The 17,159-nt window shown below is 37.5% G+C and overlaps 1 protein-coding gene across 1 annotated transcript in view; it reads right to left on the bottom strand.

Moving 5' to 3' along the window:
* Window positions 1–1,186: 1,186 nt before the first annotated feature.
* Hil (Hillarin) overlaps window positions 1,187–17,159 on the bottom strand; it is a 422,790-nt gene continuing 406,817 nt past the window's right edge. The window contains exons 10-11 of the mRNA XM_067147077.2: window positions 14,579–14,836; window positions 1,187–4,101 (exon numbers count right to left, since the gene is read on the bottom strand). Coding sequence (XP_067003178.1) covers window positions 3,799–4,101; window positions 14,579–14,836 — 561 coding nt within the window. The 3' untranslated portion in view covers window positions 1,187–3,798. The remainder of the gene's footprint in view (window positions 4,102–14,578; window positions 14,837–17,159) is intronic.

Genomic DNA, 17,159 nt, shown 5'->3' with positions numbered 1-17,159 from the left:
CTTCCTCAAATTATTTGACTTTTTCAATTTTTTTAATCTTTGAAGCAATCATATCTTTGGTTCTAATTGAGGTATGGAGTTTGTTTTGGCCTAAGAACACTCAGTGTATCAAGCTCTTTCATGTCATCTCTTAACTATTCAAACTGGTTGATTCTGAGGAAAGTTATGAGTGCACATTCAATTTGACGTCTCATTTCTTCAACATTTTTTTTCTCATTGAAGCAATCATATCTTTCGTTCTAATTGAGGTACGCAGTTTGTTTTAGTCAAAAAACACTCAGTGGATCAAGCTCTTTCTTTTGAGGTAATAACTACTTAAATTGGTAGATTCTGAGAAAAGTTAAGAGTACATTTGTCTCCATGAAGAAGATCTTTTGAAGGACTTTTTAACAGTTCGGCGCGTAGTGTTGTTCCAAGGAACGTTTAATTCAATTTCTTTGTGTGATATATTTTCAAGTGTTTTGTTGACATAATGTTATTTCAATCTATTACCACAGCAGATCATGTGCTTTACTTCATTAACTCAAAACTTTGCGAATACATTCCTGAGGATAGTAACGAACAACACCATACTTTGTACATTGCGGGCAGAGCCAGCGGGAAACTGCTAGTTACAGTAACGTATTTTATAATGTGTTAAAATGTGTTTTAGATGTTTTAGGCATATCTGTATATTGTTTGATTTGTACTTAAGGCTGATGGTGCTACATAAATGCCAAAACTAGTACCATTTGACATGTGATTGAATTGCAATAAAATGTCATTGTATTGAATAGGTGGATCTTGCAAGAAAATTTACTGTTGAAGATAGTTTCCCATTTTCAAACCAGACATACTGGGTTTGTACCTTAAATAAGGCCACAGCCACTACTTTTGCAATCCTGGCCCTTTCCCATCTGTGCGTTGCTGAAAACTTTTGATGTGTTAGTGCGACGTTAAACCACTAGCAAATTAAAAAATAAATAAAAGAACAAGTCTCATTTACCTGAGTCTACAATTGAACCATTTGCAAGAGATGTCTTGTGTTTATACTCATGCTCACCATATCCTTTCCTCTTTGTACACAAGCTGTTATCCAAATTTGGCTTGATCTTCACATTTTATATTCATCACTTCTGACTCACTTTGTATACTGTATGTGTCTTCATGATAACTTTTCTTGTTATGAATAAATAATCTTGGAAAATATGGTGTAAACATCTTTATTTAGTATTCAGATAAAACATATCAAAGCATAACAAACACTCAAGTTGTGTGTATCCTCAAATGACAATACTGAGGTGGAGACCAAGATTAAAATTCACAGATTACATATTCATTGCTTAGTATACAGTCTATGCTCACAAATTTAATATAGAACTATGAAGTATTATCTTCAACGACATTTGTGAACAGTGAAATGGTATGTTACTTTATTCTAAATATCAGTATTAATTGAATAGGTATTTCACTTCTATCCAAAAATTTTGAGTTCTAAAAGAAAGAGAAAACATTGTTGTATTTACAAAGCAGGTACAAAATTGGAACAGTTTCAATAGTTTTATTGCTCCATCAGATTGATCAGAAAATATAATTGTCCATTTATTTTTCTTTCTGTATAGATATAGACAATAAAAGCCAAACTTATGCCAGACTTAAGTTTTACTTTTGACATCTTTTAGTGTGGGTAGACCTTGATTAAATATAGCATTATTTTTCCCAAGTTTATTTTATTACACTGACTTATCCTAATAAATTAATTGTCAACTTACTACTAGTTTACAGTGAATACATTTTCATTAGTAACCTTTCCAAATTTCAAGGTGTCCAGGAAATTAGCAAAAGTACAGCAGCACGGTTATGATGCATAGATCTAACCATTAAAATAGCTGAACTGAATGAATTGAATGCGATTCAGATGAATCCTTAGACTAGGATTTTTGAAAGTATAACTAGAAAATCACTTATTTTACACTGGTAGATGTTCCTGATGCAGATGGTCAGCTTAGCACCTTACCTTAGATAATATATTGCGAGTCCACTAACTTTTTTTCGTCTTGATAAAGCTAGGTGTATCAGGCCTAGGTTCTGTGCTTGCCATCTGAATCAGAAATGACAAGTGCTGGCACATATAGGGGCTGCTACAGGCCATTTAGAACAAGGAATGTAGTTTTAGGAGCTGTTTATGGAATAAGTTGCATTAGTTAAGGTATGTTATAGCCTGCACGTCAGTATACCTAGGAAGAAAGCAAGGCGATTAAATTACAGAACAGAGGATCAAATCACGAATTGGTAAAAAAGGACACTCTTCATTGAAAAATTTTACTTCTAATCAAGTGTTTTCATACCACATAGATATTTTATTATGCCATAGCATAAGAATACCTTAATTTACTGAAGTTTAAAATCCTTCAGCAACTTGCCATCTGTGTGCAATAATTTTCCGATTCATTGATGTGTTCGATGAAAGAGTTTCCTACTGAAAAATAAATATTGCAAACTTATTATGTCAAATAGCCTGCTAGTTATTAAATTAATAATAATGTGAAAGTACCGATACTTAAAATTTGTATTGTCCCTTGTCGCGTAAGAAATATTCTGACCTTTAAATTGGATGACTTCTTTTGTATGCCGTTAGTAAAAATGAATTCCGTCTGCTATGAGATATTTTGCACACTTTCTCCAGACTAATTTTATAACTATTTTATCTGAAGCCACTAAATGAAGTAGTAACAATATTACCATGCTTAACTTCAAGCAAAATGAATGAGAGCACTACAATTTTCTGTAGCTGAGATGCTTCCTTTAACGAGTACTGAATAAACTTTGACTGACAGTTTGCCGAAGAGCTGAGATACGGACTCGCTGTCTACTTTATTTATTCAGACTGTTACACATGATCTATGTAATAGGCAATTAATTTTACACGAAATTACCCAATAGAATAGCATTACATATAGACCATTCAGTAACAGAGGAACCAAGACAGGTACATGCCATAGCAACTCCTTTGATTATTCTAGGTGAAATGTTTTTGCACTGATCTGAACTGTAGAATGACTGTACACGATCCTGAGGCAACCCTTACATTCCTAGCACCTTCTGATATCCATCATGACTCATTAAGTATCATGATATACATCTCTAAACCCACTGTATAGACCACCTTCCCCGGGTATAAATAGCCCTTAGACCCTGAATAAGTGGCAATAAGAGAGTAAGATGGTCATGCCTTGAAGTTTTAGAACAAAAAATGTGTATGAAAATTTCATTAAGCGCTCCTCTTATATCAACTTGCACCTTGATGTTACTAGAGGAACCTCTCAAGAATTAAATATCTACAATATTTGAGACTGCAGGAGTTTATGAGGGGAAAGTTCTTAACAATGAATCTGTGAAAATGCTGGAAAGTGTCTATACAGTACCTCATATGTATACATATGAAGGGACAGTGACGTTCGACTCAATAGGGAGAATCGATGTCACAAGAGTTTATAATACATAAAGCCAGTGAATTTTCATACTCATAAATAATATATCAGGTTACCAATATGGTAATGATAAAAAGTAGACTGTTATTTGGTTTATTCCGTGATAGCCTACATGAAAAATAGAATAAGTGTTGCCATTATTATTATTATTATTATTTTAATATGGTGTGAGGGTAGGTTTGTGTCTTCACCCTTTAATATTTTTCTAAACATGGCATATTAATAACAGTCATGTTCTGCTGTCTCACTATCCTCCTGTCACTCTCTGAAATAAGTGCTATATACATTCAGATTTGTTTCATACAAGAGTCTTGTGTACACTGGGGTCTCAATTTCTCTTGGAAGAATTGATGAGGTACTTGCAACAGTGTGTGAGGAGATGTTTTTCACCGCTGCCATCTGTTTGACTTCCTCCCAGTTCCCGAGTGTAGATATCTAGGCCATACTGACCCTCTTCAGGAAAACTTATAAGAAACGTAACAACATCATCATCGGTTACTGAATGAGAAACAAATTTAGCTAAACGCTTTTCTTCGACTCCATTCTTGTGAAGTGTTGCCATGAAATCTGTGAGAGGGCGTGACATTCGGAACTGCAGGTCTAGCTCACGACCAGCAAACACTAGTGCATCCTGAAAGTATAGAATGAGTTGTAAATTAAAAATGCAATTTTCAAAGTGCAGCCTGTTTAAGTTGCAGCACATAAAGACACTAAATTATAATGATGTGAATGGGAATGATATAACAAGAAAGACAAACATATATAAAAATTACAGTGTCTTTCAGTATTTATTTTCTATGGATGAAAAACACACTTCTATTATTCATTATAGTACCTATTGCCTCACCTGCCTATAAAACCATCCTGAAACCTTAAAATGAAAAGTCTAAACCTCTCTTCCACATACTATCACTAGAGATGTAATCTAACTACCACCTGTCAGGATTCTTGATCATGTCTTCAGTGAGTTTCTGTCATCGGTTGGCTGGCAGGTGTGCCCAGCTTATCTGCCTCCTGTTGACTTATCATTTCCCGTTACACGGCGCAGCAACAGCATGAAAATGCCCGCACTTTGCATTTCAGGTCTGTGCTCAGAACGTGTATTAATTGCTGATCTGCCGCTCCAGCTGTTCTCGAGTTATGAAGTGTTACTTCGGGGTATAATTCTCATAATGCCTCCACATGTGTACATGGTAGAGGAAAGGGCATTTATGTATGATAATTATATGAAAACAGAGTCTTGCAGGGAAGTTGTTAAGCGATTTGTAATACAATTTCCAGGTGTACGTCCTCCACATAGATAGACCGTGCAGAAACCCGTAAACGAATCGAGAGAAACTATTCTTTACTCGATGCGAAGCGAAGTGTTAAAAAACGTGTGCTTAATAAGGAATGAGTTAATGAAATCGCAGAAAGATTAGAACATATGCCTACAAAATCCCCACGACAACTTGGACAAGAAGCTGGAATTTCGAAGAGCTCATCATAAAGTGTATGCAAGAAATCCTCACTCGTTGGAAAAACTAAAAGAACATACCCGGTATCGGGCGAGTTGGCCATGCAGTTAGGGGTGTGCAGCTGTGAGCTTTCATCCGGGAGATAGTGGGTTCGAATCCCACTGTCGGCAACCCTGAAGATGGTTTTCCGTGGCTTACCATTTTCACACCAGGCAAATGCTGGGGCTGTACCTTAATTAAGGCCACGGCCGCTTCCTTCTCACTCCTAGCCCTTTCCTATCCCATAGTCGCCATAAGACATATCTGTGTCGGTGCGACGTAAAAGCCACTAGCAAAAGAAAGAACATACCCGGAAAGAAATAGGCTCAATTATGGAAGACGAACTTATGCATGTGAATCTGAGTTTCCTAAGACAATGCCAGAAATGTGTAGATGCAGTGGGAGAACATTTCCAATATCTCCTGTCATAACGTACAAGCTTATTTTCCTAATTCTTAAGTACTAATTTTCTTAATTTTAATTGTTATCTCATGAAATGAAATGGCGTATGGCTTTTAGTGCCGGGAGTGTCCGAGGACATGTTCGGCTCGCCAGGTGCAGGTCTTTCGATTTGACACCCGTAGGTGACCTGCGCGTCGTGATGAGGATGAAATGATGATGAAGACGACACATACACCCAGCCCCAGTGCCAGTGAAATTAACCAATGATGGTTAAAATTCCCGACCCTGCCGGGAATCGAACCCGGGACCTCTGTGACCAAAGGCCAGCACGCTAACCATTTAGCCATGGAGCCGGACTGTTATCTCATGTCATGCATGGATAAAGTGAGCGAAGTGCTCTCCTTGCTGCTATCCCACGGAGCAAGGAGTGATGAGTCGATGGGAGGCAGATAAGCTGGGCGTGTTTGCCGGCAAACCGATGAGAGAAACTCACCGAAAATACTCCTGCATATGGACTATGTACAGTATGTAACAACCTGCAATGCATAGCAAAAAAGATAAAAATTGCTTCTCCCTTAAAAAAATATGGGTACATAGTTCGCCCTAGGTACTGCTGAGCTAACCAATTTAACTCAAAGGACAAAAGTCATGGTCAAATGGTGCTATGACGAGTATATTTTGTTTAATGGCTACTGATTAAAGTACATGCTAGCATCTCGGTTGGACTTCGTATTGTGATGGGGCACACATTCTAGGCCACTCATTTCAAGATGATATGAACCAATAGAGTTTCAACAGGGTGCCCAAAAGATGAGACATTATGTTCCAAAGTTATCCCGATGTTCATTATTCTGCGATCCATGGTGTCACATGTGGACCAAGAATTATTCCCTCATGCAACCTGACTGCATACTGCTTGGTCACCAAAGTGAACAACATTATTACCAACATGGTTTTAAACTTGTCAACACAAATTATCACAGAATAAAAGGGCCTACCTCTACATTTTGAGTCCCACAGTGGGTATTCAAAGAAAGTAGGCATTTAAAAAAAATCCATTCACAAAACAATATTGTGATCCACTACTAGAATGAATAAAATGACCTTTCTGCCTATAGACTTGAGGTATGATACTTTAATACCTCATTGAGCTGCTGTTTTTCTTCTATTTTGTTCTATTTGAAGCCATTTCTTTTCAGTTTTAAGTGTTAGGTTCTTCAGTGTGTTGAAACTGATTTATGAATAATTTTAGAAATTACTTGAAAACGAAAACATGTGACAACAGAGTTTTATACCTTTCAACTTCATTAAAAATAGAATGACACGTTTTGTTCTTGAAAGAACATCATCAGATTGTATCAAATCACACTAAAAACTATTTAGAAATGTGTAAACATTTATGTTTAAATTCTGTTCAAATACTGTACTTGAACTTCGGAAGTTAATCAAGTCCTCCAACAGTACTTCTTCACTCCCTACTAGTTTAGCATAGAATGCAAGGTGGTATATTATTCTGTCATTGGCAATTTGGCAGTTAACTTTCATTACGTCATGCTTCAGTTAGGTCAATGACACGCTGCACTGTACGTTTAGATTTGATTGTTATTAACATACTTAAATTTTTTGTAAATAAGGCCTATATAGGGGTTCTTAAAAGAGCATTTAAGGGCTGGCATTTACAAGTAATTTTCCATTATATCATTTTCTGTTGATGTTACTGCCTTTTCTGGAACTACTTATACTGTAGTTTATTATTATTTTAGATAGTTGGAGCACTTCAGCTTTTCAGCTTCTTCCGCTCCCAAAACTTCTTCATTCTGTCGGACCTGACTGCCCTTTGGTCGTCAGTAATGGTGTACTTCCTTTGTTCATGAGTTTGAATTGTAAGTGTTTACTCCTTAGAATCCCCTTCTCTTCTCTGCCTTCAATTTGGAGCATTGATAAATTTAATTCTTATTATTAATTTATTTACATTTTATGGCCTTCATTGAACCTCTTTAGTCCATTTCATAAAAAGATTTTTCAGTTTTGCCCGCACAGTACTTAATTCATTCTCTTGAATGTTTACTTTCTTTCTTCGTCTGAAATCACCCTTCCCATTGTCTGATTGTTGTATCTTGGTTTGTAGTCTGGTTTGTTTGTGAGTTTCTTGACTGTGTGAGTTGTTGATTTTTAAATCTTCTAGTGTAATTTGTAGTCCCTCATACATTCCTTGATTTCTGTACTCCATCTAATGTTGCTCTTTCTGTTCTGTAATTTTTCTATAATACTCCTGATGATCCTGTTTTCTGGTGTCCTGAGTAGATGTCCAAAGAATAAAATTTGTTTCTTCCCAATTGTGTTCATTACCAGTTCCATTTCCTTGTAGACTATTTCATTAGAAGCTAGTCTCTAGTCTCCCTTCTCTTGGTAAGTTTATTATTATTATTATTATTATTATTTAAAAGTATTTTTTTCACATTTTTATATCTTCTTAATGCCCACATATTTGCTTTTATTTTGGATGCGTTATATTTTTATATCTATGTTGATGTCTTTGACCTGGTGCGAGTTGTGTATACGTATTTTCCAAAGGCTGAATGCCAACTGCATCTAATTGCATTTTTGTGTTATTTGTATCCAGTGTGGAAATTAAGTTTTATTTGGTTTATATATGTGGCATTGCAGTTTGTTTCTTGACATTGATTTCATACAAATTATGCTACCGTTACTATTGTTGTTATTATCGTAGATTAATTGTTTTTGAAAATTATTTAGGGGTTGTTTAATGAGCTTTTAAATGGGCTGGCTATTTTACCTGTAATGTTTCTGTTATGTCATTTCCAGTTCTGTGGATGCTTTTCGTGGAACTCTATTTGTATTATTATTGTTTTCATTATTATTATTATTATGTATTTGAGAATAAACTTAAGGTAATGATTTGACTGAATAAAGTATGAATTGAATTAAAGGATATCTTGTAAGACTTTTTTTTTTTAATTGATAAATGTTGTATGTATGTTGGGTACTCAGCCCGAAGACTGGTTTGATCCTCCACAGCTCCGCCACAGCTATCATAAATAGCCTAGGTGTCACTGAAGAGGCGTACTAAGAAAATGAGGGATGAGGTAGTTTCCCGTTGCTTTCATCACCGAGCCAGGAGTTGCTATTACATATCAGTCTGCCAAGCCCATTGAAATGCATGCACCAACTGACGCTATGAGCGATATTTTCACACCATTCATAACGGACTGGCTGCATAAGGAATGGTTTTACTAACATCACTCATACCTCAGTCACTTTCATATTGACAAAGCCAAGGATGAGACTGAGACAAGTCAATGAAAGTAACAAATTTGATATAGCCCATACCAGAAGACATTGTGCACTGTAAACACTACATCTCGCCAGCAAAGGCGGAAATGTTTGGAGTGGCCAAGACGCTGTGTTAATTCTGAGAATTTACAACAGATAAGAGAGTCCTACCCCCCATTCCAGACCTCTAAGTCAGAGTAACCTCCTATTCTGATTCAATAAACGCTAATGCAAAAAGTGTGAAGTGTTGTTCGGAAATTAAGTAGTGTGAAGAGGGGTGAATTTCTTAAATGTGTGTGGTCATTGAGCTTGGATAGCTTTTTGGTGGGGGATTTATATTTCAATACCTTCTTTAATATTCATTTATTTGCTTTCATTTTCAATGTGTAAAATTTTTAGATCTGTGTTGATGTCCGTAAAGTGATGTGATTTGTCTAAATGTGTTTGCCGAAGGCTGAGTGTGTGTTGTGTCTAATTGCATTTTTGTGTTCTTTGCACCTGATGTGAAGATTAATTTTGTTCTTGTCATATGAGTTCACATATTCCTGATTTGGAGAAATGTTTTAAAAGGAATTAGATTACATTTACCAATTAGTTTTTATAAAGTGTTGTTTGCTCTGAATGCTATTTTGAATCCTTTTTTGAATAAGCTAGCTATTTTGCACAGCTTTTTATTAACAAAATTAATAACTACATCATTTTTGGCCAGGGGTTTGTTTAGGATTGTCCATCATTTTTTTATAGCCTGTCTACTGTATTGGGATAGTAATTGTTTTGTACTGCAATTTGTTTTATTATTTCTATTTCATTATTAAAATCTGTTATGCTCATGGTATGGTTATAGCTCTGTGTATCATCCCGTTTAGTCCTGCTAATTTTTGTGTGGTTGGGTGATTGGAATCATTGTCTACTGTGTGTGATGTTTGAATAGGTTAATCCGGAAGTCCGGTTAATCCGAACTGAAATATTCAATTTTTTTAAAAAAAATCTCCTTATTGAAATGAAAGAACATTTTATAGAATGAAGATTTACTTGTATTTTATTAGTCATATTTTACTAGAATAACTTAATGTAAACATAATGAAATGAAATGAAATGGCATATGGCTTTTAGTGCCGGGATATCCCAGGACGGGTTCGGCTCGCCAGGTGCAGGTCTTTCTATTTGACGTCCGTAGGCAACCTGCGCGTCGTGATGAGGATGAAATGATGATGAAGACAACACATGCACCCAGTCCCCGTGCCACTGGTATTAACCAATTAAGGTTAAAATTCCCGACCCGGCCGGGAATCGAACCCGGGACCCTCTGAACCGAAGGCCAGAACGCTGACTGTTCAGTCAACGAGTCGGACATGTAAACATAATTACACATCATAAACCATCAATCACTGGTCATTTATCTTTACAAAGTCTGTTAGTTTCTTTTGTCATAGTGATTGGAACCTACTCGAAGATGCAGTGTTAAACCAGCATCTCATAAACATCACATCAGTGGACGTAGCAGCAGAGTGTTGCTCGATGTAGCGCACGGCAAGTTCTAAGGCGGCCGTGCCATCTGAATGTGAGACTGATTGTTCATTGTGGTCTTCTTCGTCATCACTTGTTCCTCATCAACTCCAGATTCTTTCTCCACCATAGCTGTTTGTAATTGATGACAGTCAGCTTCCATCCACTCGCTAATGTCATTTTCATTGTCGTGTTCTCCTCTAAGGGTTCTTAACTATCCTACTGTAATTTTATACAGTATTTTATTAATGTAACTGCTAAAGAATGGACATTTCAAATTACAATATGTACTGTACTGTATTGTAGAAATGATTTTCCTGAGACGGTTGAGGCGCTGGTCTTCTGACCCCAACTTGGCAGGTTCGATCCTGGCTCAGTCCGGTGGTATTTGAAGGTGCTCAAATACATCAGCCTTGTGTAAGTAGATTTATTGGCACATAAAAGAACTCCTGTGGGAGAAAATCCCGGCACCTAGGTGTCTCCGGAAACCTTGAAAGTAGTTAGTGGGACATAAAAACAATACCTAATATTATTATTAGAAAATGTTTTCCGGTTAATCCGAAAATTTCGTAATCTGAACAGACTCCAGTCCCAGTTAGTTCGGATTAATGAGACTCTACTGTATCTTGTAAGGCAGTTGGAACACTTCATGAGATAAGTTCCAGATTTCAAGTCTTTAAGAATTTAAACAGAATTTATTGATACATTTCCTAATATTTTCGAGTGTGATTTGATGAAATCTACTGATGTTCTTTCAAGAACAAAATACGTCATTCTATTTTTAATTGAGTTGTTTATTTTTGTTTATTTTTTTCTCAGGTATAGTTCTGTTATAGGTTTTCTTTTTCAGGTAGTTTGTAAATTTATTTATTCATAAATTAGTTTCGACAGACTGAAGAACCTAATGGTTATCAAGCTTGAGTTAATAACACAGCTCAGTAAATTTATATCACTGTCTTTTTACAGTTACTCTCCAGAACCATTTTAAATTATTGTTTTAAGATTATTAGTTGTGCTTCAATTCTTTTGCTGGTCTTGTTTACTGTTAATTTTTGCCGTTTCAAAATTAAGTAGATTAAAGAAAAGTGTTATAGTCATGTCTCTCACAAGTATAACCCCTCATCCACGTTTTAGTAGATGGACAATGGCATGAAGGCTGTAAGGACAAAGTACAGCTCCATGATTGCTGTGGTAGCTGTGAGGTTCTACAGGAACCCTAAAAAGTGACTACCCCAGGGGTCTGGTGAACAAGCCATTTTAGGCATAGCTGGCTAATAGTGGATTAGTTGTGTTTTCAAGCCATACACGAGTCTCGTATCGAAGAACTCAAAGACTATGATAACAGCTACCGTAGGTGCTTATGACAGCTTACATCCTGAAGCTTCACCATTATGAAACTCAAATCAAGATTTGGTTGGTGAATTGGAACCTTGAATATTCTAACACTGACAAATAAAACTGAAGAGATAATTGATCTTATGAAAAGGAGGGAAATTCTCATCATGGGGATGAGTGAAATGGAATGGAACACAACAGGAATAAGGTACCTCTGGCTAGACTATTAATTATACTGGCCTGAAATTACAGTAACTTGGAGTCAACAAATGGAGTGGGCTTTATACCAGCCAGTTTGAATCTGTCAGTAAACTAAAATGAAGACTAATATCAGAATACTAACAAATGAAGAAAAGGAAACCTTGCTGATTAACCTGGAAGAAAATACGGACATTGAAAATTTGATAGCAACGGGAGATTTTAATGCCAAGGTTGGATCAGATAGACTACGCTATGAATCCTCCCTGGGTCCTCATAGAGAGCAGAGTAGAATGGCAGAGGGCAAACATTTTCTAGATCTGTTTATAAGAAACAATATTGTTGTAACACTTGGTTCAAGAAAAGGGACTTGCACAATATCACAAGATATATTTGGGATAATAAATATGGAATTATAATTGATTACACACTTCCTGACAAAGAAGTTTGGAAGATTGTAGGTGATGTCAAGAGTAACGCCTAGTGAAAATCTGGATGGAGACCACAGGCTGTTAATTTCAGATATCACAAAGATTAGACCACCTAAAATCCAGATCAAAACAATGCAAAAAATAAAAACCAGCAGACTTCCTGAACCAAGAGTGAAGGAAATGTTTCAAGAGAATATTTGGAAGATTTTTACTGAAAGTAGATTTGAGGAATGGGACAATCTAAATATAACATAGGTGAAGACAGCAGAGTATGTGGACAACATAACCAAATAAGAAAATCCAAAGAAACAGCATGGTGGAATGTTGATGTAAAAGCTAGATATCGTTCAAGAAGGGCTGTGTACAATGCTAGAGTGTGAGAAAATCCAAGTGAAGTTGAGGATGAATTTATCATTTTACAGAAAAGAAATGATTATAGGTCCAAAGAATAATTGGCATTGAGAAACAAAATGTGAAGAAGATCTTGCAAACAGAATAGGGCAAAACAAACAAACACAAGAAGCTCCTGTATAGTATTGTTAAAAACAAAGCAACACAATAGAGCTTCCAAATGGAGAGGTAAGTAGAAATGAAAATCAAATATTACAAGAGTTCAGTAGGTAACTTATTTCAATCATTTACTGAAATGTGATACAAATTATTATAACTCACAAGATGACTCTCCAAACCCTATAAAACAACAATGCAGGAAGTTTGACCTGGGTGGAAGTGATGACAGCAATATGTAAAATGAAAAACAAGAAGTCTGGACTGGATAACCTCAGAGTGGACATGATCAAAACATGTGGAAGACCTGGAATACATAGTTATACAGAGTACTAAATAAAATTTGAGAAGAAATTGAAATCCCCCCGTGACTGGAGGCAAGGTGTAATCATTCCACTATTTAAGAAAGGAAACCAAAGGAAGTACAATAACCATCTCTCCAACCTAGAGAAAAAGTCAGAAAATTTGTTGAACCTGAACTTAAAGAACAACATGGTTTTAGACCCTAGACCTTGTCTTATTTTGGCAAGAATGCTCTTTGAAAAATATCCTATATAGAATGGTTATAGTTGCACGGTATTCTAGGTTATTGAGAAGGCATATGATCACATCACATAAGCACATATGGAAACTTCTGAGATGTAAAGAAGTGCCAGATGAGATAATAACCCAAGTTAAACAACTATACCAAGAAACAAAGAGCTTTGTGCAAATTCAAGAGGTTATGTTGTTTTGAAACCAAGAGCAGAGTCCAACAAGGAAGTTGTCTATCATTACTTTTCTTCATTATTATAATGAATGAGGTTATAAAAGCAGTGAAAAGGGAGGATCAGACAACAAATACACTTATATTTGCTAATGATATTATTCTATGTGGTGAGGCAGAGGCAGAGGTGCAAGCTAAACTACATATTTGGCAAGAAGATTTTGAAAGAATGGGACTGATCATCACTCAAACTAAAACAGTTGGTTTGGTAACGAGTTGAAATCCTGAAGAGATCCGCCTGCGAGTGCAAAACTAAGTAGATATTATTAATAATTTCAAAAACTTCGGGAGCCTCACTTCTTCTGACAATACCATAAACCAAGAAATAGGCAATAGGATACAAGCTGCATCAAAATTTTACCACTCCATTTGTCAACTACTTTGGGATGAGTCATTTCCCAAAGCTTCAAAGGTCACACTGTGCAAAACATACCTTGTATAATTCTAATGTGTGGACTAGAAGCAACAACTTTGACGAACCTGCAGTCAGTCACGTACAGGCCACTGAATTGAAATTCCCCTGTCTTGTCTTCAAAATACAAAGAGACAAAAAATAAGGAAAGAGAATATCCCTCAACAACTGGGATTGGACAAGAGTCTGTTGGAATCCATAGAATTAAGCAGATTACAATGGTATGGACATATAAGAAGAATGGCTCCAAATAGGACCCCCAGAGCATACTATGAACGGAATGTTGTTGTTAAGAGGCCCAGAGGTAGGGCTGATGATGGTTGGGAAAAGCTAATTTTCAAAGACCTTGCCAAACATGATTTAAATTGGCAGCAAAATGTAGAACATCAGCTGTGGATGGACAGGGCAAACTGGAGGAGGCTCATAAATACCTGCACCTGGCTTACTGGAGTAGATAGTTTATGTGATAGTTTTATTTTGCCCATGTGGAAGCCTCCATATGAGGGAAATCATAGTAAGTAAATCACAAGAGCTCCATATGAATCCAGGTTACCAAGATATTCTTATTACAGTAGCAGCAACTGGTTTGAAGAGAGGTCATTTACACTTTGAGCCTTCATCACCTTAGGTTTCATCGTGGTTTGCAGGTTCCATCTAGTAATTTTGTAAAATTTGTAGCAACATCAAATTAAAAGCCCTGGTGTACTTCAGAAAATTTGCTCAATGTTTCTCTTGAAATATGTTACTACTGTATTACTTACCTGGTGAGTGATAGGTACAAGACCAAATAGTCTAGTGGCTTTAGTCGGTCCCCATTCTCCACTGGCACAGTCGGGAAGAGGAACCATCACAGTCTGCAACTCTTCACAAGCAATCTTGAATTTGCACACACTTTTGAACTTCATCGGTTCACCAGTCAGATATTCTTTAGGGGTCACAGCATTTGCGAAGATATCTAGTAGAAAGGCACCACTGCAAGGAGCGTGCACCCGGAATGCCACGATGTTTCCAACCACAGACTAGAGGAAGAGAATGAAGTTGCTGTTAGGGACGGATTTTGTACAATTCAGGGAATTTATTTGCATACACACAGAAAGGGCTCCATGGCTGAATAGTCAGCATAGTGGGCTTCGGTTCAGAAGACCCTGGATTCAATTCCTGGCTGGGTGGAGATTTTTAACTTTTCTTTTTAAGATTACTTTAGCTTGGGGCTTCATTTACATACATCATTACTAACCACCACAGAAATAACAGTGAATACATCCCTCCACATTGAGTTGGTGTCTGTAAAACTGAACTAAATCCATACAAAGTGCTGACCCTAGGTAACTGGGAAAAAGCGATGAAGATGAATATGATGCTTGTTGTTTAAAGAGGCCTAACATGTAGGTCATCAGCCCAGAAGGAGGAGATGATGAAGAACACAAGAAAGGGATAATGAAAACTTTACAGTAACCTACAGGAAAACTTTCAGATTTATATATTTATACATTCCTAATGGCAATACTGATTACTAGTATTTTTTTCCAGATCAGAATTGGCTTATCTCATAAGATGTACAAAGAAAAGTCTCTCTTCTCATACAAATAAACCTGAAGTGTCTAAAGTTACTATTTTCCTGACAATTCACAGCCCCATCTTGCAAATGAAATATTTTATTCAAAGCTGATGCCTGTTACATAGTGGTGATAATGATTACGATGAATTATCTTGCTTCTCCACTGTTTTTGACAGTAAACTTGTCACAAAACTCTTTTAGTCACTTTTATTTGAATAGCCGTTCTTGGCAACTGGCTCAATGGACAGAAAAACATGACTTTTTTCTTAGTTTTCTGCCATGGAAATTAAAAATAGTAATAGTGCTACCAGTACAGAAAATAATAATAATCATAAGCGTATTTGAGAATCTCATGTCAAAATTAATATTATGATTTCCCTGGCATTGGATCTGTCTGGGTTGGACCGTATCAATTGCAGTAAAACTTACACTAGTGTCCAAAAATTAAGTATAATCACTAAACGAGGCCATACCGCATGATAGGAATGTCAGATGGATTGCTGAACAAATGGAAGCTGAATCACACACCATATGTCACATAACTTGTCCAAAACAGTGTCAGAAAGGTTCTGATAGCTAAGGTACACCTTTGACAACAACTAACAAAACTTGACAATGTCTTCCACAACAAAATATGCTGTTAATAGGGTGTACGGTTACCCCTAACGGCCACACATGCTTCGCAGCAACGTGGCATGCTCTGTATCAGATGGTCCAAGAGCTCTTGTGGCAGTCGATTCCATTCCTCCGAAAGGACAATGCAAAGGTCTTGGAGGGTCCTTGGTGGAGGCTGACGGGATGCAATTTGCCTCCTCAGTGCATCCCAGGCATGTTCTATATGATTCAGATCTGCCGACCTCGCTGACCAGTCCATGCAATGAATGCCTTCCCTAGCCAGAAATTCATCCACCAGAGCAACGCGGTGCGGTCGGGCATTATTGTCCATTATGAGGATGTCTGGACCAACCGCACCTCTGAAGAGTCTAACATGTAGTCTCAGTACCTTACCCCTGTATCTTGGACCGTTAACAGTGTTCCTCGGACCACCTATGAAGAATTGCAGGTCCATACGGCCATTCAACATGATGTCGCCCCACACCATGATGCCACCACCACCCTACTGGTCCTGTTCCACGATGTTCCTGTGGTTGTGTTGACTACCCGGTTCTCTCCACATTAATGTGCGACGGGCATCGTTCTGCAAACTGAAGTGGGATTCATCTATGAAGAGCACATGCCTCCATTCATTCATGGTCCAGTTTCAATGTTGATGGCTCCAGATTAAATGAGCCCGTCTCTGTGCTGGAGTGAGCGGGACGCACACCGCTGGATGTCGGGCAAACAGCCCTGCTGTTCTAAGCTTCTGGTACACAGTTTGCCAGGAAATGGCAACCCCTGAGATGGCTGCAAGCTCCGCCGACAATTGTCTTGCTAGTTTACTCCGATTTCATCGGGTGGTTAAGGCCAGATATTGGTCCTGCTGTGGGGTGGTTACCCTTGGTCGACCTGGTACTGGCCTACGAATAACATCTCCTGTCTCGAAATCGTCTCCAAAGCCTGGAAATGACACTTTGTGGCACATTCAAGGAAACAGTGACTTCGGTCTGTGTCTGGCCTGCTTCCAGGCGGCCGAGTATTCTACCCTGCAAAACGGGGTCCAAATGGCGTCGTTGTGCCATTGTGTTATCACGTTCACCACGAGGCTACACTCTGCACACTATAACAGGGCAAACACGACTGAGGGAATATGGGGCGCAGGCACTGGCTGTATTTACCTTGCGGTT

The sequence above is a fragment of the Anabrus simplex genome, chromosome 5 (genome assembly GCF_040414725.1).
Source record: "Anabrus simplex isolate iqAnaSimp1 chromosome 5, ASM4041472v1, whole genome shotgun sequence".
Lineage (NCBI taxonomy): Eukaryota > Metazoa > Arthropoda > Insecta > Orthoptera > Tettigoniidae > Anabrus > Anabrus simplex.
This window is presented reverse-complemented; position numbering and strand designations above follow the sequence as displayed.